Below are 23,278 nucleotides of genomic sequence, written 5' to 3'. Positions count from 1 at the left end.
GTGCTTTTTTTTTTTACGTCAATGTGAACCAAAGACTAAAGAGTCGTTTTGAACTAAAATTATATCAGAATGTGGTCAAGTAAGATAATTTGTTTCTAACTGATAATTTGTTTCTTTCCTTGAGCTAATTATTCCTCCATATCAGTTAAAAGACCAAAAAAATTGGCTAAGGTATAGTGTTTGCTGTGTGGAAAAAGTTTTAATTTTTTTTTTAAAGAAAGAGGCTGTTTTTTAGCTACGAAGATTCTAATTCATTCTTACTAACCATCATCAGATGAGGTCAAGCATAATTTCTGCAATATTTTGGGCTGGACAATATGGCGATGGCAAGAATAAAAAATGACCACCAACGTCACAACATGCAGTCTCCTGGCAAACCTAACTCCATAAACTAAAATATCCTAACTATTTGAATAATAAATCATAGAGTAAAAAAGTTTTCTTTAATTATCTACTAATTACAAGGCAGATATTACATCAGCCAGTTTGACATCGTTACGGCCATCTTGTTTTCGTCTGCTGGAGGCCACCATCCTACACTGTATAGCTGTAATGCCCGAATTTTGAGGTTGAACAAAATAAAATATTTAGCACATCTTAAACAAATATATCTTGAGCTGATGTTTTGTAACCTGAGGTCTCACAAGTAGGGAAAAGTTTTTGATGTATAAAGTAGTGTCTAACATTGCTTTCATCTGTCACAAGCAACAAATCGAAATGATTTTTTTCTTTCTTGTATAGACAATTTCAGAGTCCTACCCGCAGGTTATAAGATGTATTTTCAAGTTATCGTGATGTCCAAATTGTTTATTACATTTGTCACACTGAAACAGTGTTCTTGGTTCATTATTTGGACATCTGTTCCTTTCAGGTTTGCGAGCATTTGAAGTTTTGGTGAAAGGCATACCATAGTACCTGCACTGATGCGATGAAAGTCTATTGTTCATCGAAATCTCCGAGATTTCTGGTGAAATATCACCCGCGGAAGGCTCCGATGTCTCGTTTGCAGATGGTAGCACATGTGTTTCTTGCTGTACTGGAACAGTAGATGCAGCTGTTGTCAACAGGATTTTTGCAGCTGCCAGTTTCGTCGCCATCGAGGTCTCTGCCATCGCTGCCTCCAGGGCCCCCGATATCGACGGTACCCCATTCATCGGGATCGCTGCAGCTGTTGAATCTGCTGTCAATGAGGTTTGCATCATCGTTGGTACAACTTTCATCGAGGCCGTCGTTAAATATGGTACAGATGCCATTTAGTTCTCAAGAATAGACGATTACGAGCCTTATGCACGAGACTAGTCAAACACGTCTGCACCACAGTCAGAGGTGGACTGAAGATCCTGTCGTCTGGACCTCGCTTATATAATATTGGTTGCTGGTAAATCCCGAAGAACCCAAGAACTTGCTTTACCTGTGAACAAGCATACATAAACAGCAAGTTGGTACTTTGAAATACATTCACATCTTAATTCCACCCTCGTACCATTCCCGACAAGGCATTATGCTACATTATCCTACTGTTTCTGAACTCTGTTTTAATAATATATAAAGTTTTTCCACTCGAGACTTTTGCACAGGTTTTCCCAAAGCTATTGTACCTTTCAATCTGAATATTATTCGGTCGTATTGTGTCCATGGCCACAATCGCAGCCGTAGCCTTTGACAGCATGCATGCCAGAGGAACTACAGAACTGTATGTTCAACATAAAGGGATTCTCGTTGGCGTTGCGGGATATGGTGTCTCGACAAGTAAAGTATGCGAAGTGGCAAATGCATATTAAATATGTGAGTTCGTTTGCAGCCTTAGAATCCTCATCAACAAAAAAATAATAATTTCGTCCCGTCCTTCATTTCCTTTGCGGAATTATAGAACTATTGGATGTAATAACTGAACTAAAACTTTAACTGGGCCTATATTATTTATAAAATAATTAACCCTGAGATTTTAATAGTTTTATTTGTTGTAAAGTAGAATGTTATGTTGTATTCAAAAACTCCAAATAATTCACTTTCAACATGCAATTCGAAACGTGGCTATAAACGATTTTACGAATTACCTTTATGAATTCGAATCAAAATGTTTATAGTTTTAGTTCAAATATATTTTTCTAAGACTTTTGTTTCTGCTTTTCGATTTTGCAGTTAAGTTATTTTTACAAATCTCATATATGTTTTGAAAATAAACGTTTTTTTATATAGGTTATTGTTGTAGGAGTAAACAAATGAAGGTGTTCTCTGTTTCTTTCAGAATTTGGTTATGTTAAATGAGTTTATTTTGAGTAATGTGTTGTAATGTCATTATTAACAATATAATTTTGTATTCATTGCGGTTATCTTCATGGATCGAAGCAACATAGCAATTCCTGTCGTGAAAATTTGATCTCTAACTGACTGCCGAAGAAAGGAGTTCATCTTGATTTCTCCATTCTTCTTCATGTGTGGTAAGAAGAATTCGTTTGGAATTTTTGTTTTATACTTACATTTTATTTTTAGCCAAGAAATCTTAACTCATTAATGCGGGTGAGACGCAAGTTTTTACTTTCAATTTGTTTTCTGTTTATATTGTACTTAACCTTAAATTCTGTTCGAAACGCTACGGCCTTGACCATAAACTAGGTAATAAAAAAGTCTTCGCGTCGTGTTGTTATTTGAGAACTTGGCGTTTAGTCTATGAATGTAAATTTTATGCATTATAATTATTGCTTAAATACATTTATTTAACCTAAAGTTTATTTACGTTAGTAGGTATTTTGTGAATTAGTACTTTCCATTGAAGGGTTGCGTGAGACAACGTAAATTTTCTAAGCGTGTTATTTTGTGTGTAACGATATAGGCCATAATTTTGTGTATTTTGTTGCTACTAAATTTGGTACATCCCATTTAAAATTTATCAATTTGTGGGAAGACTTATCAGTTTTCTGATGAACAAGTCATAAGTGCATCAGTAAAAAGTAAAACTGTTTTGCTGTTCATGCTTAATTATGTTGTGATGGAACATTACACTTTGGATGTGACACAAGCCATGTAGCCTTAAGTAGTGTATGTTGACTTAGGTATTCCAGGAAGTTGGCTTGGGAGTGTGAGTCAATTTTACATGTAATTTTTATTACAGTTTTAGGTATTTTTTCATTCAATACTTGGTCACCTGTTTGTAGTAACACCACATAACAAATACCTACTGCAGCAATACAATTTTTTTTTTTTTTTTTTGCAATCTGTGGAATATTGTTTTTTTCATGTTACCTGCCAGTCGAAATGAACAAAATTGTACAGCAGGTAAAATGTTGCCCTGCTGAAACTGAATCAGGAAAATCCTTACATTACGTATATTAAAAACTCTCAGTGGATTTACAATTTGAGAAACAACAAATAAGCAAAAATAGGTTTGAACTTTTGATACGTGTTAATAAAGTGTAGGCATACATTATTAATGTGAGGTATTGACCTACGGTTTCTGAAACTAAAATAGTGTATTGAAGGAAACTTGAATAAAGGAAGCTAAGTTATGCTCCATCACAGTAGTGTATTTATATATATTGTGACTTTAGCCACACTAAAATTAATTTCTGCTCAGTCGGTTAGAATATTAAAATTTTTGTTTGTCTTTAACATATATTGCTCGAATAAATTTGGTTTAGTGCTGTCAGACTTCAGATACTGTAGGTAACATCTTATGATATATTTTATTTATTTTGTAGTAGTTGTTCTTTTTTTCTAATGTTAGTTTAACATCATGCTATTCAGTAATATTTATTTCATCTCAGTTGAAGACTATGATTTTTGTGCATTCCGCAAGGATGACTGCTAGTCATCATCCTAACTTGTCAGCAGCATCAAAACATACGCTGATGTTATTGAAAATTACTGACTTGTAGAAGTGACATTTATAATTACCTAATGGAATGCAGCCAAGGTAAAACTGGGGTGTTTTACTGTCCTGACCACATCTGGTGAAGGTGATACCAGCAATCCAATTTGACCTTTGCAGAGTGACACTGAAACAAGTCAGCGACAGCTGAGGGTTGCAACACATCTGGTAGTGCTTGCATGATTAGCTTCCGAATAGGTATTGGTTTGGTCGTTGCTTTGTCGTAGAGTAAAAACTCTTTAAGTATATGTCTCAGGTAAGAATATGTCTCATGTTTCTTACATTAACCACACTTGTGGTCATTTTGTAGATCTTTTTGTTCGTGTCAACATGTGCGATAATAGGTGAATAAATTTGTTAATCGGTCATAGTAAAACTGTGTGCGTTACTGCAGGGGGAAATAAAGATAGACACCCTGGTTATATTGTGTACTTACCTCCTCCCCCATGGAAGTGTGTTATTTCTTGTGTTGCACAATTATTGTAATTGTTCAAACAGTTGTATGTAAAAGTTCCATATCACGTATCCAATTTTATCCTTTTATCCTAATGGCATGATTGTGTATATATTGTTCCTGTGGTTCATGATGCTTGCTGTTTTAATTTAATACTTCGAAAGATCCTGTAAAAACAAAAACCATAAAACAAATTATGTCAGGTCATGTGAAAATTTTATGTTTCGTATTCAAGTTACGATCATAAGTCATCGTTATATCACAGTTTATCGTAATGTCCGGATGTTTCGACATACTAAGTTAAAACAGCAAGCAACATGTATATACAGGATCAATGTATTGTGTATACAGGATAATGCCATCAGGACCAAGGGATAAACTTGGATCACGTGATACGGAACTTGTACCCAGTTAGGTACTTTCCCTCTCTGGAAGCAAACAGCAGGACGTCGATGTTGCAGGTAGCCCCGGCCATGGTCTGAAATGAGATGGCCCACTCCGATGGACTGATGACCCTCAACTTGAAATGGGAGGTGGAGGAGGAGGAGACCATCTGCGGGGTGGACAGCAACTGCGTCATCTTCCCCGACAACGTCAACGGCCTGCCGATGGCGGGGGGGATGGCGGCCGTTCAGGCGGACGGGGCCGGGCAGCCGTTCCACTTCAGCGACCAGGACGTGATGGGCATCCAGGTGATCGAGGAGGAGGTGGTGTGCGACGCGTGGGACAGCGGCCAGATCGTCGCCGATGTGGTCAGGTGAGACTGCAGGGTTCTTCTTGGTGACTCTAGCCAGGTGGTGGATGTCGTTCTCTGTGTTCTTCTTCCAGCTAGTTTACGTTCTTAGCATTCCTCCACTTTCCTATTTGCCTGTGTGCAATTTTTCTTTCATCCATTACTACTTCCATTTCATTTTTTAAACACGTTTTCTGTAATTTTTTTTTTATAAATGGGTGGCCATCCAAGTGTGACCTATTTAGCCATCATTTTTACATGAGTCTGTGTCACCATGCCTAGTTTTTCTCATTTAAAACGTGTTATTGTGTAGATATGCACACAGTCTCGTCTCAAACAGTCCATAGGACTGTTAAACCTTCCGTAATTTATTCGTAATGATTCCATGAACGGGAATTTTATGTAACAATGAGCTCACACATGAAAGCTATTGGTCTGAATTTCCTTGGTTTAAAAGCACCAGCTGTGTCAAAGTCTTAAAAAGTGTTTAGTATGCTGTGAAAGATTACAAAATAAGATGACAGTAAAATTTAAGCATGATTGCCATTTTAATTCAAGCACAAGCAATTTTTGTCTAAATTGGCATGGCATGTGAGTGTGAACTGCTACAAAGTTGTGGGATGCAATGACGAGGTTTAATATTGTATTTGTTTCTTATGTTAGCAGTTACAATACTAATAAGAATACATAACTGCTACGTTGAGTACGGCAGCTGCAATATTGACATAATCGTTGATGTACGGATTGGATTTAATTGGCATTGACATATTTTTATCTAATTTAATCAATAATGTCTTGCTTGTTTTGTAAATAGATCTCATGCATTTAAATTCTATCTATAAAAAAAACATTATAGTCTGTATACAATTTTACTTTTACTGTAGAAACCTGATTAAATTTTGCTGTTTAATAACTTAAAAGTTAAAACTATATTCCGTTAATTTTTACAGAACAATAATTAATGTAAATTACAGGCAAGGGTAAGTGTTTATACTGCTTGCATGTTTATGCGAGATAAGAATTAGATATAATGGTTTGATTTTATTAAATACTTTGTGTGTGGTTGTTTCTAATTTGTTTCAATAAAGATAATGAATGGATTCCGGTTTTAATTTAAGTTATTATATTAAAATTCTTTTAGTGAAAAGGATGAATATTAAATTAATTCATCATTTCATCATTCTTAATTATTTCTCTTCCTTGTATGCATATTTATTTTTGGATTTTGGTTTTTGATTATTAAGTTTATAAATTTATAAATCTTCGAGTGCCACATTAAAAATATCAGTAGCATTTATTTAATTTAAATGATTCCCTGTAACAGAATATTGGAACATCATTTTGGCGTGTGTGTTCCGGTTGCAGTGAGGAAATTGTCGGCGACACGCAAGCAGACTGCAAGGACGAGAAAGTGGACGTGGAAATCCCACTGCCTCAAGACCAGGACGCGTACACGGTCATGCGGCCGTACCCTTGCGACTTCTGCAGCCGGAGGTTCCGCAAGAAGGCCAACCTGATGAACCACATGGTGTCGCACCAGACGGACAAGCCCCACGGCTGCAATCTGTGCGGCGTGCGCTACCGGCGCAAGTGCGACCTCATCAACCACATGAAGATCCACGCGTTCCCCCCCGCGCACGCGGGCTACGGCGACGAGGCAGACCGCGCCAGGGGTGCCGCGAGGGGCCGGCGCAAGAAGATACAGTCGCTGGCCCCCAGCAGGAAGAAGGCCGCCCTGACGTACAACAACCACGGCGGCAGGGACCCGGAACGCGACGACGACCACCCGCACGGCAAGGGGCTGTCGGAGTCCTCCCGGACGGTGGAGTTCTACGACATGGAGGTGAAGTTCTTCCCGGAGCACGTGGAACCGGGGCCGGCGGACCCCGGGCCCCCGCGGTGGCCCGTGGTGGACGAGACGCGGCCGTACGTGTGCCAGCACTGCGGCGTGGGCTTCGCCCGCGAGAAGGCCCTCGCCTCGCACTCGCGTGTCCACGCCGGGGACAGCCCCTTCGAGTGCAACACTTGCGGGGAGATGTTCTGGGACGTGGCGCTCCTGCGGGAGCATGCGAGGAACAAGCACGGCAACAGGTGCAGCACTGACACCGTGCTGGGGAACAGCGACGAGCGTCCGGAAGAGTTCCGCTGCGACGAGTGCGGACTCAGTTTCGAGCGGCAGGAGCTCCTGAAGAGACACCACCACAGGTGACTGTCTTCTCTTTTTTAAACTTTGGGTGAGGTTGTTAGAGACACAGTATATTCACATTCAAAAACAAAAAAAAAAGTATATACGCATATCACGCATGCATTCAAATCTAATGGACTCATTCCAAATGACCAAATACAGTAAAACCTCCATTAACGAATATTCTATTTAACGAAAAACCCCATGCAACGAAATAAAATTTTGGTCCCGCCGAACCGCCATAAGATCAATGCTGTTTTAAACCTCTAAATACCGAATTTTATTTGTTACGAAATAGTGAAATTCCCTTTACAACGAACTGTCGCTTTTGGAAAACACGCAAAAATAAACATCTCCTACAAGACATCCACTAATTTTTTTACGTTCACTGCTTAAAAAATACGTGCGTATAACCGTAAAATAATATGCACCTTCGCGGAAGACAATAAATAAACAAAGCATCATGGATAACACACATCGTGTATACATGCCACACTGTTCAAAATGGCGGGTACATTTAGCGCTAGTGGCGGAAACCTCTCGTACCATCGCTCTGGCAAGACGAACAACTAGTATATTTTGCGTTTCTATGGTTAAAGATGCGCACACGCAAATATTTTTATCTATGGTGGAGTACAATTTCCGTTTTTTCAGTTTTCACTGTTGTTTATTTATTTCCACACGTAGTTACGGAAATCAACACGGTACTACTGTAAAATGAATTCTAATCCTAAAAAGCGGCGACAGATTGACGTTAAAATAAAATTAGAAACTTTAAATGCAGTTGATGAAGGTGGAAAAAAAAGTTATATAGCTAAACGTTTCGACATCCCGGCGTCTACACTTGCGACCATATTATCCAACTGGGAACAGATTAAAAACAAAGCTTCACTGGTAGGAACAAATCGAAAACGTGTGAAAGTATGTAAAAATGATGATTTGGACAAGATACTTTTTGACTGGCTAATGGAGGCTAGGGCATCTAACATCAACGTCTCTAGGCCGATATTACAAGAAAAGGCACGCCAGGAAGCACTGGGGATGGGAATTGATAATTTCCAAGCATCAAATGGTTGGCCATTAAACAAGTGTATTCTATGTACTTTTTCATGTTTAATTCCTCATATCGTATTAAACAGTCAGAAAGACAGTTCTAGCCATTTATGTGAAGCTTTATGATGACTAGAAATATATCGTGCGAAACCTCCATTTAACAAACCCCTTTACAACAAACACAACAAATTTTGGTCCCTTGAGATTTGTTAAATAGAGGTTTCACTGTACTATAAAACAGAAAAAGCAGATCCCTACAACCAACCAAGAAACTCATTATTTTACTAAAAACATCAGAGTGTTTATGAAACGTTTAATGAATATAGAAATAATTACTTATCTATTTGACACCAAAAGCAAAAATTAACACAAATAATATCACCTAAAAACCAGAACAGTAAACGCAGAAAAATTAAAACTGCGGACAGTACAGCGACAGACGAGCCTAGTGATCAAAATGTGACAAGATAATTAGAATGACACAATGACTATAGCATGAACAAACACGGTAGGGTTTATATGACGAAACTAAAGGTGTAACATTACATCAGCAGGGCTCTACAAATCCTGGCTACCAGTTTGCCACGACACCTAACTTGTGCCAAGATAACCAAGTACAGTGGTTTCTGAAACATCAGCAAATTATGTTGCTACAAAACATTACGTACCCGGTCAAAATGCTGCTTTCCATTGTGGGGTGGAAGGAACCTGTCGGGGTACCCACTCACAACGGACCTCAGGGGGTACCCTGGCAGACACTCGGTAATAAAAAAAATATTTATCCCTTAACACACATTACTAGAGACCGGAAAAATTTGCTGATTCATTTCACGATATGATAGAAGCCAAACAACTGTACCTTTATATTGCTTCTGTGATCGGCTCACAGTTCATCTGAAGGACTTTGAGCCAATGGAAAACCTTCAACCAAAAAAGTATCGAATCGCATCTCGGTTGACAGGTGTCACGAGTCAATAGCCAATGAGCAGGTGGCATTTGCCCGAGCGTGTAGGGGATTGTCGAGTCTAACCTAGAGGTCATCCAAAGCACAAATTTTTCCAGTCTCTACACATTACTAATTGATTAATTATTCTGGCAGACTAACAAGATTAAAGTTATTTACAAAATAATTAAACCCCAGAAGGGCCTGTGGCTAAGAGGGGTAAAGTTTATTTCTTTAAACATATATATACACACACACACACACACACACTCTCTCTCTCTCTCTCACTCACTCACTCACTCACTCACTCACTCACTCACATGAATTACTGGGTCCAAAAGACGAGGACAGTATATTAAGAGGCCACTCCAGTGTTTCAGGGGCACTATGCAACCTGCGTTAACCTCATAATATTCAATGTTATTTTCATTTTGCTTATAACTTATTAACTAATGTATATATTTCGAAATGATGCTTGCTTGATATGTAAGACAACGATACTCTTATCAAAGCCCCTTTCTTCAAAAAACGTGCATAAATTATGGTTTCATACTAATCTTTACTAATATGCATAAGTGTATTGTCTAGGTTTGAACCATAATTTATGGACGTTTTTGAAGAAAGGGGCTTTGATAAGAGCATCGTTGTCTTACATATCAAGCAAGCATCATTTCAAAATATATATCAGTTAATAAGTTATAAGCAAAATGAAAATAGCATTGAAACTTATGAGGTTAACGCGGGTTGCGTAGTGCCCCTGAAACACTGGAGTGGCCTCTTAACACACATTACTAATTGATTAATTATTCTGGCAGACTAGCAAGATTAAAGTTATTTACAAAATAACTAAACCCCAGAAGGGCCTGTGGCTAAGAGGGGTAAAGTTTATTTCTTTATACACACACACACACACACTCTCTCTCTCTCACTCTCTTGCTCCCTTGCTCTCTCTCTCGCTCACTCTCACTCACATGAATTACTGGGCCCAAAAAACCAGGACAGTATATTAAGTGAAATCATTTGCGTACATAGTTGTTTTATATACTCCACAGGGTTGATACACTCACTCACACACACACACACACTCTCTCACTCACATGAATTACTGGGTCCAATAAACCAGGACAGTATATTAAGTGAATATACACTCCGCGGGGTGGTTGCGGACAGGGCAATGGTTGCAAAGCGCGTGTGACAGGTGCCACGTGAAGATGGAGCCCGGCACGGAGCACGTGTGCGAGGAGTGCGGGGAGGCATTCGCCGGCCCCTCGGAGCTGCTGGCCCACTCGGAGAGCCACTCGCGCTACCGCCCGCACCGCTGCATGCTGTGCGGGGAGTGCTTCGACGACGCGGCGGGCGTGTCGGCCCACATCCGGCGCCGGCACGGCAGGGCCATGCCCTCCAACACCTGCGCGCTGTGCGGCAAGACCTGCAAGGACCGACGCTCCCTGCAGAAGCACTCGTGGGTGCACTCAGCCGAGCGCAGCTTCCAGTGCGTCCAGTGCGGCAAGCGCTTCCACAGCCGCGCCAGGCTCAAGAGGTACGCTTCCCCCTCTCGTCGCCACCTCGAGTAGGGACACCTGTATTTCGCGAGTACATTTCGTGTCGAGGTATTTCACAAAAATACTGTAGCTTTTCTCCTGTGGTTATTGGCTGAGGTGGGTGAGAGGTGTCGTCCCGCTCTTGACGGGGCCAATGAGAATGTGGTCACCGTACTGCTGCACCCTCACAATTTGCCATGACCCTTGGAGAAAGCTACAGTGTTTTGTGAAATACCTTGACATGAAATGAAATTGCGAAATACAGGTGTCCCTATCCATAAGGCATTAAATTTAAGTATAACTATAATACAGACACCAAAAGAGTCTGGAAATAAAAAACATACTAAAAATACAAAGACAACCAAAATAACTCAAGTAAATTTTTAGTTTTCTTATGATATTCATCACATATTAAAAATAAGCATATTTTTTTTCCTGTCTCTTTAAACGTATGTGCTTCCATTATCAAAAAAATAACTGCTTTAATTTTGACAATTTAAAATCATAGTTGTTCACATACAAAAAAATTAAATACTTATAAAGCTAATCTTTGAAGTCAAGCAGCATTACGAAAATTCTGTAGCATCACTGCTGCGTAATTCCTACCTCTCCCTGCCGACTCACCTTCCGACCGTTACAACTAGCATATAGCATGCTACGCTTCATACCTATCCCTCCTTTCCGTCTTCCCATTCGACCGCTAGTGCTTGCTTTGGAGTGGCGTCGCCGCTGATGCGCACTTCTCTACCGCTTCCCACACCACGTACTTAACTATTCCCTTCATGGGATCGGAATTTTCGTAACACTCGAAAATTGTAGCCCCCTCAGCAAAAAATGTTTCAATCTGAAAAAGAAACTTGGGACAGGCTCGTGTTATCAACAGTCGCATCTCGTGTGTCGTGACTAAATGGAGGGTGAAACAGTGAACAACAGTCAAAAGTGACATAAGTGGCGCAGTTTGAAGGCTGAGTGTGTAGTTGTTCATCTACGCTGTTTCCAGCTTGCTAGACTAACAGATTCTCCCGATCATGAGGTTTTTCTCTTCCCTTTTTCTTTGTTTGGGTATTATCCATATGTATATACATCAGAATAAATACAGACTTTGTAATTTTTAAGTTAAAAACAAAATAACCTTTGTGCACAAGATTATATAAAAAAAAAATTAGTTAGCATTTTTTTCCATCTGAGTATCATGTACATAAAACCATGTGAAAGGAAAGTAAACATAGGAACTCAGATATCTGCATTCTATAATGCAATTTACCATTGCTGAAATATATTTTGATGGTAATTTGTAATGTAGTTTGTAATGTTGTTTGTATGTTATCCTGCCAGATGTACTGATTAGACAGTGAACATTCAGGGAAATTGGCTGAAGTGAGATGGTAGGAACTCTGTCGCAGACCTGCCAACTCTCACGATTTTGGAGTGAGGCTCACGATTTTAATGTCCATCTCACGCCCTCACGCCAAAATATTGTTTCCTCACGATTTTTCGGGGCCCCAAGATTTTGTTTGTAAAAGTTACAAAACAAGTTTTACGAAAGCTTACAGTAACAAGTTTCCATTAATACTCAAGCCACGTAAAGGAAGCAATTTTGCGTTTTGTAGCATGTGCCGTGCTGATTTTTCTATCTCGCATAGTGGAAGAGGAGACATTGTGAAACATGTCACTACAAAAAAAAAAACACATGAAGTGTATTGCTTCCAATAAAAAATATCAATTTTGCTGTGAACTGTGATAATAGTGTTACACGAGCAGAATGTTATTTTACATCTTTTTTCAGTTGCGGCCCTGCATGATCGCTACACGACAGCGCTAAATTATGTTCAACTAAATTAAAATCTGCAACCTATAATTTGTTGAAATAAATTTTTGAAGCAGAGACCATGTAACATATGTACCTACAGGTATGTCAGTTAAATTTAAAGATTCTCATTTGTTGTTTTTTTTACATCCAACCTGTATTTATGAGCCTGAAAATTTTTTATCGAGGACCTCATGATTTTTTAAAATTTGAATGTCGGCAGGTCTGCTGTCGTGTTCACGAATGCTAAGGAAGGCGTGTGTTGGCAGGCACATGACGTCGCACCGGGACAAGGCGGTGAGCTGCGAGGTGTGCGGGGAGGAGTTCCCGGACGGGCGCGCGCTCATCAACCACCGCCACAGCCACAACAAGGACCTGGCCGCGCGGCAGTTCTCCTGCCTGGAGTGCGGCAAGACGTTCGGCTCTCGCAGCAGCCAGCAGATACACGCCCGCATCCACACGGGCGAGCGGCCCTACGGCTGCCGCTACTGCTGGAAGGCGTTCGCGGACGGCGGGACCCTTCGCAAGCACGAGCGCATCCACACGGGCGAGAAGCCGTACGCCTGCGTCATCTGCCCGCGCGCCTTCAACCAGAGAGTGAGTGCCTTCCCGCTTGTCGGTGTGCGAACTTGTTCTTGCACCGACGCCAGCGGTAATTGAACCAAACCCTGATTAATTGGATGGGATTTTTGAGCGGTCAGGCGGAGCCCCCAATTAAAGAACTTCAGGGTTAATGAGACAGAACCCCCTGTTAGCAGGACAAATTCCCAATTGATTGTATACGAAAATCTTAAAAATGAGGAATCTAGAATGGGTCAATTTATCACCTGTTGAAAAATTTGATGCTTGTTACATCCGGATTATATGCTGTGGAGCAGGGATCAGCCTCTACTTAAATTCCAGGACCATTCGGATTTAATGGAAGCAATAAGTTCCGGAATTGGTCGACCCAACACTACGGAAAATACCTCTTAAGAAATTTCCACTTAAGAAAATTTCCTGCGTAATAATATTTAAAGAATTTAGCACTGGACCTATAAATGCATACAAATTTACCCTCTTAGTAAAAATTTCCTGTTAATCAGTTTTGAAGTACCTTGAGAAATGTCTTTAACAGGTATTTTTACAAATGTTATGGTGCCTTCGTTGTTCATGCTTCACAAATCTTTGTTCACCAGTTACTAGGCCTGTTTGAATATTCAAATTTTTTAGTACAAATAACAAACTATTTGTATTCAATTTTGTCTATGAAATAATGAATATTCATTTGTGTACTTGACATAGCATACCTCATGAGTTTGCCATATACCAATGTACACTGCTGTGATTAAGTCATTTGTGTGGTATAAATACCCTTTGTTTATTTTTAACGAGACTTCATAATCAAAAATATGAACAATAAGAATAAGAAATGTTTTAAACAGGCATCAAGTATTCAAAGTATTTTTTCGGTTCCGCTAAACTGTAACGGAAAAAATTGCGTAAACAATTCAAAACACTGCATATATGTAATTTTAAAATTGAAAACAAAATATTTTTATTCTTTTCATCTTGCACACCAGAAGTTGTAAAACATAAATGTCAGCAACCATGGACTACAACATCACAAAAAAAAACAGACACCTCATTGAGAAGTAATTGTCATAGTTTCAGAGGCGTATAAATCAATAGTCACAATCGCCCTAACATCATGTCATACAGTAGTATAGCTTACTTGATGTATATATCAATGATGAAACATGTTTTGACTCCAAAATATATATATAAAAAACATAAATAATAGCTTAAGATTCCAGATTAAATTACCTGGGTGCCATTAACAACAAAACTTACGAATAAATTGGGTTAAATGAGCTCATTCAATCAATAATTTGAGAAAATATTTTGCGGTTAGTAGGTTGTGGAAAATAAAGTGAATAAGAACTGAAATGAAAAGTTGGTGGGTTAGGTTAGTTAGTTTAGCTGCATAATAAAATAAATTGTTTCATAATTTAAATATTTAAAAAAAAATTTTTCTATGTAACTATTGTAGCAGACTTAACTTAAAATAACTTTCACATTAGTATTATTTGTCTAATTTTCCCGAAGATATAATGGAAAAAAATGTTTTAGTGGGATAGTAATTCTCATTCTTAATATTAAAATTCAATGTTGGTATTCGTATTCAATTCAAACTAAAAAACTGATATTCGAACAGACCTACCAGTTACTAATGCTGCTCATTTGTGTACAATTTTATTTTGCAAAAATAATAATTGTTCGAAAGTGCTCATTATGGTTACTTAGTCTTAATGTGGGGACTCACTATAATCCCGTGTTCTGTTCGTTTGTAAACTGTGTAAAAAGTGGGCCTAATTGCTGTGGCTTTGTTTGAGTGTGGCAAGTGGTGTTTGATCTGTTCCCAGCTGGTGATTTTCGCCGTTGTGAATGGACTGAGATTTCGTATTAAGTAGGGATGGGACGAATCCACATTTTGGTCGAATCCGAATCCTTGTTCGAATACTCAGTGTTTGTCATCGAATCTCGAATCCCAGTCCCACACTAAACTTCACATGTTATTAAAAAAAATCACACATTTATTTTAAAAAAATACATAGGCCTATGTATTAAAGAAAAAGCACATGTGTATTTATAAAAATTATAAAATAAGTGCATAGTGTATACGCCTGATATAAAATAGAGACAAATAACATCAAAAACCACACATGTAAGTTTTCATCTGTCTAATTCTCTGTTAAATTAATCCTTCCTATGTTTTCAATAAAATGTGTTTGTATAACAGATACTATGTAAAAAAAGTTACGTTTTTTTCTGCAATGTTATATCATTGAAGGTTGGAAATGATCGAGTAGTTATGCTAATTGACAAAATACAGCGTAGTTTATATATGTTTGTGCTATTTCCGTTACCTTTACAATATAGTTTAGGTATACAATTTTCTAGAGCTGGATGAACCTCAGTTCTCTGGTTTCGAACCGAACCATAGCAAAAAAATTTTGAACCGTGCCGAACCGAACCTCATACAGAAATAATTGTTTTGAATTAAAATGAACCGACCACCAGCATTTTGGTCTTTAACTGAATGGTGAGAAAGAAAGGTTCTCCAGCCATATGTAAAATTAAAACATTATATAGCTTAGCTTTATTAAAACATTGCAAAACATTTTATAAGTAAAGTTTATACAATAAATAATGAAGGAAAGAAAACAGTTTAGAGAAAATCATATACTTTTAATTCATGAAGAAGTTCCATCTAAATTTCCAAAAGACTATCTTCCTTTTTCAGTGTACACCAACCTTCATTTAAAAAAATATAATATTATAAAGATGACGAACATTCAGCATAAGGCCACATAACATATTTTTGTGGTAGACATAACCTAACATTTTCAATAAGTAAAACTTTTTAATAGGACATAAAAAAAAGTCGAATGTGAATTAAGTTACCTATCTACCTACATTACAAAACCCGCTGACTGCAGTTGCTGTTTTCTTGGAAGAATGCTGCTCGTCAGAAGAAACTTAGACATTTTTTGGGGTGGTTCTGGGTCATCTGGGTCGTCATTATCTTTTCTCCATTTGGAAAACTTAAACGACGTAAGCCTGCTCATCGCAAATCACCTCAAGAACAATTATATTGTAAACGTAACGTAAGAAGTGTGGTTATAGAAATTTGCATCGGAAAAAAAAAACACGAGAAATAATTATGGCTGCCGCGACTACGCTAGTCAACTTAGTACCGTACTGTAAAATTTACTGGACCAGTACTTTTAATAAACAAGATTAAATTAATATTTTCAGTACCTGACTGTTATAACCAAAAAGGCCAAAGAAAATAAATACATCCCAGTAATTTAAAATACGTACCTAATTTACGTAATCATTTTCTACCGCATTTGTCTTGTGTTAACTTGATCACGTTAGTTTTGCCGAAATACGAGTGTTCTCGTACATGCGCTTTAGTTTAACGTATGGGGTACGTAATCTTTGGTGATTTTACAACACTTCTCGTACACGCACAATAGTTAAAGGTATAATATACAATACCTTTGGCATTTGTACGATAGTTTATATTACGTAGTACGAGAAATGCATACAAAATTCTCTAAAGTAAACAAAAAACAAAGCGCGCCTATATGAAAAAATGCTATACGAGTTATGCGACAATTAATAATTTTTTATTTTATTTTGTCTGCGCTTGAAACTGTTGAGGCAACGATTATGTGATAAAAGTCGGAATATTACAAGTAATGGAATTTTGTTGTGTTGTTTTGTGAATGGTCTCAAATGGGGGTTAGAAAATTATAAAAATGTATTTTTTTTTTTAAACGAACGTTCGGTTTTTCGAAAATATTTTAAGAGGTTTCGAACCGAACCGAACCGAACGGAACGTAAGGGTTCAGTTCGGTTCGAAATTTTTGAACTTCGAATCCCACCTCGAATCCTACCTCGGATCCTACGAATCCTCGAATCCATAGGATTCGGTATATTCGACGAATCCAAGATTCGAAAATCCCATCCCTAGTATTAAGTGATCAAAAATCTCAGGTGACCTTGTAATTTATAATCCACAAGTCATATTGACATGAACCTCTCAGAGTAAGGTTCTGCGAAGCTTCGAGAATGTCGAATCTCGAATCGAATCTCGTGTGGTTCGACGAATCGAATCTTAGTTTAAAAAGATTCGTGCCATATTTCACTTACATAAACCATGAACACAAACATAATTTCCGTGCGTGTACACTGACAAAGGCACTTGTGTGGCATTAAATTCAATGCAACGAATTAATAATGTGACGAATCAACTAACATTATTTTGCTCTTTCAGTAATAGCTATTCATCTCCATCATAGCGTATTTATTTCAGACGACGCCAGTGTGTATACGTTATCCTGCATGTCAACAGCAGCTCTGGAAACAAAAGCCAGAGATAGTTTGCATCGCGCCCACCAGGATGCGCTAGTGATGACGTATCATGGCGGACACGCATTTAGGAAACACAAACGGGAATTACGTTAACAGGTTAAATAATCTTTCTAATAATAGAAAACATTACGTTTATTAGTTTTTAAAATCTTAAAAGAACTAAAATATAACTCCCATAATTATGACATCATCATTTAATAAGTCTGAAATGTTTTTAGCGCCTACTTAGGAATGTTACGACCAAGACCAAAACCTCTTATGTAAACAATGCGGTACGAGTGTTTTTTAAATTATCAAATTGTAAAACAAAATATTTTGATTAACAAAACTATCTTATGAAGAAAAAAGTTACTTATTTGAATAACGCTGTTTTCTTGAAACAAATTAAGTAGGGTGCTGCAGTGTTTGTCTAGATAGTTAAGACAAAACAATTTTCTTTGATTACTGTGTTTTTCGACTTTGCGTTAACCGTGTTTTTTGGTTATCCATGGACCCATTACCCTGGATAATCGGGAGTCTACTTTATTTGGAGATGCAAGACTGACTATGTAATGCGCATACCGGCATACGTGAACAGCTGAGCTTCATCAGCATCATGTGATTAAAGTAGCGTGCGATATTCTTGTACACGAATGCCATAGCTGTGGTACACATACCCCAATGGGAAGCCTACAACTCACGTAGTTTCGGTTCCCTGCAAGAATTTTCGAAGATTTCCGAAGTTTTGCGTTTTGGTATTAACGCCACTTCAGCCGCTAAATCAGAAGTTAAAGCATGTTGTGACTTACCTAACCTAACCTAACCCTTCAATTTTTTTTAAATTTCAGTTTTTGAGAGAAATCCGAAGTTGCACGAACGTGGTAGGGAACCGAAACTACGTGAGTTGTAGGCTACCGATACCCCAATACTCCGGGTGTACTACAGGTATCGTATGTAACAGCGTCCAACAGACACGACTCCCGTTGACAAAAGGCATTATAGTTATGGTACATTATGCTAAATTTGTCTTAGCGTACCACAGAATGCGGACTCGTAAACTATCTTTTTGCGCAGTGTTTTGTAGTGACTTGAAACATTTACTGCCACATAAAACCGATACTATTGAATGTTAATATACTCTAATGCGTTAGTAATTCATGTTATTCACTTTTACTCAATTGCAGGACAACCAGAATCTACTTAATTATTTTTTACGTTGGCTCGGCCACGCTTGTCTACCCTAGCAGTTTACCGTCTGCCGTGGCCATTGTTTTACTTTATTGGACATGGATACAGGACAGATTGCAATGGAAGCAGGGTGTCCACAAGGAAAAAATATTTTGTACCAACTTAGGCGAGAAAAAAGTACTAGATTAGAAAAAAAGTACTAAATTATAATTTGTTATGGTTTTTAACAATTTAGGAAGTTATTATGACATTGCAATGCTCGAACGTAAATATCACACCACACACACATACATTCCATAGTTTGTTAAAAATAATTACGCTTAATAATAAAACATATTGGAGTTACAATAATATTATTATATTAAAGAAACATGTACTAGATCTGTACTAAACCACTAAAAAAGTTATAAAAGTACAAGATCTAGTACGAAAGTAATAACTGTGGACACCCTGAATGGAAGACCAAAGTACCTCAGAGCCTGAATCGGTACAGAGCGGCAGCATCCAGCCAGAGATTGAGTCAAAAACAAAACGAAAATTGAACAAGGCTCTGTGGAAACACTATGAAGTTGTGGATGAAAAAACAGCAATGTGCAAACATTGCAAAAAGAACATCAAAACTCCAACAAGTAATTATCTACTTTACCGAATATCGTGGTTATTTAATTTTTTAGTTAACTAGAAGTGTGCAGCAAGCCAGCAACATAATATTTTGACCTTTTCTGTGCACCATAAATAAAATTAAAACAAAATATTAATGTTTTAATGAGTAATTGCTGGTATCATTGTTAGTTAATTTCGCTTAACTAAAATATCAATATTTATACTGGATGTTAAAATCTGTAAATTGTTTACATTTAAACTTAAACGTTAATGTGGTTTCAAAGTATATAGGTATTTTGTTTTTATGTAAAATTCATGCAAATATGCAATACATTGAATTATTGAATGTCTGACCTGCCCCTCTAGGTACAACAACGTGTCTTATTATTCCAATTCCAAGATTCCATGTAACTGAATATACTGAATACCTAGCGGAAAAAACTTCTCATTCAAGTGTCAAACTTCAGCAGGGAAAAAATTGTCATGATTCGAAAAAGATTCGAGGTTCGGGAATCTTTAAAGATTCGATTCGTGATTCGATTCGAGACAAAAATTCTAGATTCGCAGAAGCCTATCTCAGAGTGAAAAATTGTGAAGTCAAATCCTAAGTTTAACTCCAGGTATTTTTTTAATATTTCAGAGGACTCTACCGAACTCAAAATTCACAAAAAAAGTAACGAAATGATAGGCCTTGTGCCTTAAAATCCCAAAGTGAACATTAACGGTGCTGGGAAGTCACAAAAATTTATTTCCAGTAGCCTTTTGACACAATCTCTTCAGTTTATAGTCACACGTTAAAAATTAATGTTGAGAGAGTTCCAATTTACTGCGTGGAAATTATCTGTGAAAAGTTTTAACCTTTATAACTAGGGGCACCTGTATTTCATGAATACTTTTCGTGTCAAGGTATTTCACAAAATACTGTAGCTTTTCTCCTGTGGTTATTGGCTGAGGTTGGTGAGAGGTGTCGTCCCGCTCTTGACGGGGCCAAAGAGAATGTGGTCACCGCACTGCTGCACCCTCACAATTTGCCACGACTCTTGGAAAAAGGCTACAGTCTTTTGTGAAATACCTCGACATGAAATGAAATCGCGAAATACAGGTGTCCCTATTCATAACAAATATTAGCACGTTCCTGCAAATAGTTTTATTTATTTTGTATTAGGTTTAATTTTACTTCGTTATGTATAAAAAAAATGTTGTGGAAATGTTGTGAAAATAGTTACTAATAGTGTTTGCAGTTTGAAAATATCTGAATGATTATTGTGTGTTTTTTCCATGTTTAACCGTGTGTTCTTGATTAATTAATAGACATGCATATCTTGTTTGGCTATTTTTCTTTTGTAAAATTCAAGATATTCATTTTAATAACTAGCACTAAAGTATTTACGCTGAGCCGATAGTTGTTTGCTCTGTGTCTCCCCCGCAGGTAGTCCTGCGGGAGCACATCCGGTCGCACCACTCGGGCCCGGACGTGAGCAGCGGCCACCTGGCCGTGTACTCGTGCAAGGTGTGCGCCGTGTCCTTCGGCAGGTCTGAGGAGCTGTGCGCGCACCTGATCCACCACAGCGACGAGAACACGGCCAAGCACCGCGCGCCCAGCCTCGGGCCGCGCAAGTACAAGCGCAGGCGCCGGTACGGCCACGACGCGCCGCGCTTCCCCAGCGTCGCCAGCTTCGCGCCCGCCGCCGCCGACGAGAAGCCGTCGGACACCGAGTCCGACGCGGAGGTCAGGCGCAAGATCACCAAGAAGAGGCTCAAGCCCCGGGCGAGGGACCACGCCGGGGAGAACCTGCGCACCGTGGCGAAGACCCTGGATCTGGTCGTCGACAACATCAGCTCCCTGGTCCACAAGTCGAGCGTGGCCAAGTCGAAAAGGGAGAAGATGCTGAGGAAGAAGTACAAGACCGTCGGCTACAACAAGCCGCCCGGCGTCGACCCCAGAGCTTCGGACGGGAAAGCGCACGCACCCAACTACAACGCCGGTGGCTTCGTGAGGAGGACCAAACCGGCGGCCGAGGGAAGGGCTCGTCCGAGGACGAAGAACGTGACTTCCAGCACTCTGGCCGCCCTGAAGGCGGTGAGCGCCAAGCCGGGCCCGGACCGGAACGCGAAGAGCGCCGAAATGAATCGTGTGCGACCGAGGACCAAAAACGTTAACTACCACAATGTTCAACTGGGCAAGCTGACTCCCGCGGTGTTCCCGAACAACCTGAAGACCAAAGCCGGCAAGAAAGGCGAAGGGACGGCGGTGGCGGCGAGAGACGAAAGCGCCGGTCCTGCTGAGAAGTCTTCGAAAGCCAAAGTTTCTCAAGCTGCGAAAAGTGTTTGCGGCGTAGAAGACGAGTTGAATGGCAATTTCAGGTGTGAAATGTGCAGTGAAACGTTTTCAAGGAGGTCTGAGCTTTTGGTACATGTATCAATTCACATTTGAGTGGGTTACAGGTGAAAGTTGTCCATTTCGAAGAGACCATATTCGTGTGTTGTTCTTTGTCTGTACCTGTTCAAGAATAAACTTAATTGATTGTTATCATGCTTGGGACAGGCATGTTTATTAATTTAGCACTCTTTTTTTAATTTAATTATTGTTTGATACACTGTCAGTTTTAATTCTGTCAAATTAGAAACTATATATTTAAATTTTTCATGCACTTTCTGTATAACAATAAATACTATTGCATTTTGTGGAAGTGAATTTGATGGTTGTTTTGTGAAGTAAGACTGTTGTGTTAGCCAAATATCAGTGAAGCAATAACTATTTAGGAGTTATGTGTTGTACTGAGGACTTTGTTTAGGAATGAAATTTTGTTATATTTTATAATTATAAGTTTCATTTGCCATAACTGACTCTTAAAAAGTTGTAAATGCTGTGTGATTTTTCACACATCCAGGTGATACAGGTAAAGTGTACGTGAACATAGAGATTTTGTACTCGAAATTGGTATTTTGCTGCTGATGAAACTAATTGTTGACAGTTTTTAGAAAATGTGTTTGAAAAGAAACTAGACAAATATGTTGCAGCTACAGTTTAATGTGTTACCTGTTGATACTTTTTTGAGGATAGAATATTTATATTTGGAGGCTAATTTTTTCAGTCTACAGGTGTGAAGTACAACAGTCATTGCGACTGAAATACCAGATTCTATTCAGAAAAACCTATGTACGTAGAACCGAAAAACCTATGTACGTAGAACCGACACTTACTTTAGTGCAATATTCTTACAAACTGTGGACTTTTACCTTTGATTGAAAATAATGTATTTCCCTAATACGTGTGCTAATAAAATAAAACCAGTTGTCAGTTGTGTGTCATTTGTGGGCTCTTTCGTGTTATAAATATTTTTGAGGAAAAAAATATATTTTTGAAAATAAATATTTTTTTTTATGGTTCAGCACTGTGTGAATGACATCAGAATTGGATGTAACGTGTCTTGTAAAGTAATTTAATCTTTGCAGCAATTATATATTTATTTTTATTTGAATATACTACATCTTGTTACAACTTTGTGATGGTAAACTGCATTGATGATTAGGTGACTGCTAGTATTCGAAATATATTTGTTCTTCGTGAATGGTTTGATATTAGATATTTGTGAATGATGTGAAATTTTATTCAACATTTCAATTTTTTAAATTTTGTTATTTATCAATAAATAACACCAACAAGGAAAGGGCAGGATAGCAGTGTCTCAGAATATCTCCACACTTGGCCTAGGGAAAAGTCACCTCTCAACTGTTCAGTGCACAAAGTCATTGGGCTGGATAGCGAAGCATACCAGAGAAAGACTCATTTTTGAAATTTTAAGCGACTTTAGTAGACTTAACGTTGGTCCCTACTCGAGCGAGCCCATAGCTCGCCCGACAGGATGCTCGTATGCAACCGCTAGGTCGCTGTATCAAATCTCACTGCATGCAATTTTTTTTCTTACCATCCTACGTATATTTCAAATAAAAATACTGGAATCAAAATTTGGGTGTTGAAACAAAAAAATATTTTG

General features: G+C 38.5%; 1 protein-coding gene across 6 annotated transcripts; it reads left to right on the top strand.

The window, feature by feature from the left end:
• Positions 1–1,983: 1,983 nt before the first annotated feature.
• Positions 1,984–22,581, top strand: LOC134540260 (zinc finger protein 27-like). Of its 6 annotated transcripts, none has more exons than XM_063382902.1 (6): positions 1,984–2,441; positions 4,788–5,079; positions 6,421–7,260; positions 10,435–10,776; positions 12,854–13,181; positions 20,710–22,581. In XM_063382902.1, the coding sequence occupies exons 2-6, from the start codon at positions 4,811–4,813 to the stop codon at positions 21,712–21,714; spliced, it is 2,784 nt and encodes a 927-aa protein (XP_063238972.1). In that variant the 5' UTR covers positions 1,984–2,441; positions 4,788–4,810; the 3' UTR covers positions 21,715–22,581. The 6 variants fall into 6 exon arrangements, with proteins under 6 accessions (XP_063238972.1, XP_063238971.1, XP_063238968.1 ...); XM_063382901.1 differs by having other exon boundaries at positions 4,784–5,079; XM_063382898.1 differs by having other exon boundaries at positions 2,223–2,520; positions 4,784–5,079.
• The last annotated feature ends 697 nt before the right edge of the window (positions 22,582–23,278 follow it).

Source organism: Bacillus rossius, chromosome 16 (assembly GCF_032445375.1).
Source record: "Bacillus rossius redtenbacheri isolate Brsri chromosome 16, Brsri_v3, whole genome shotgun sequence".
NCBI lineage: Eukaryota > Metazoa > Arthropoda > Insecta > Phasmatodea > Bacillidae > Bacillus > Bacillus rossius.
The sequence above is the reverse complement of the archived record's forward strand: the minus strand, read 5'-3'. Positions and strand labels throughout refer to the sequence as shown.

Coding starts and splice junctions, on each gene's coding strand:
- LOC134540260 (XM_063382902.1), top strand. CDS start 4,811: ATGGCCCACTCCGATGGACTGATGACCCTCAACTTGAAATGGGAGGTG. Junction 7,261..10,434: donor CTGAAGAGACACCACCACAG/GTGACTGTCTTC, acceptor CGCGTGTGACAG/GTGCCACGTGAAGATGGAGC. Junction 10,777..12,853: donor AGCCGCGCCAGGCTCAAGAG/GTACGCTTCCCC, acceptor GTGTGTTGGCAG/GCACATGACGTCGCACCGGG.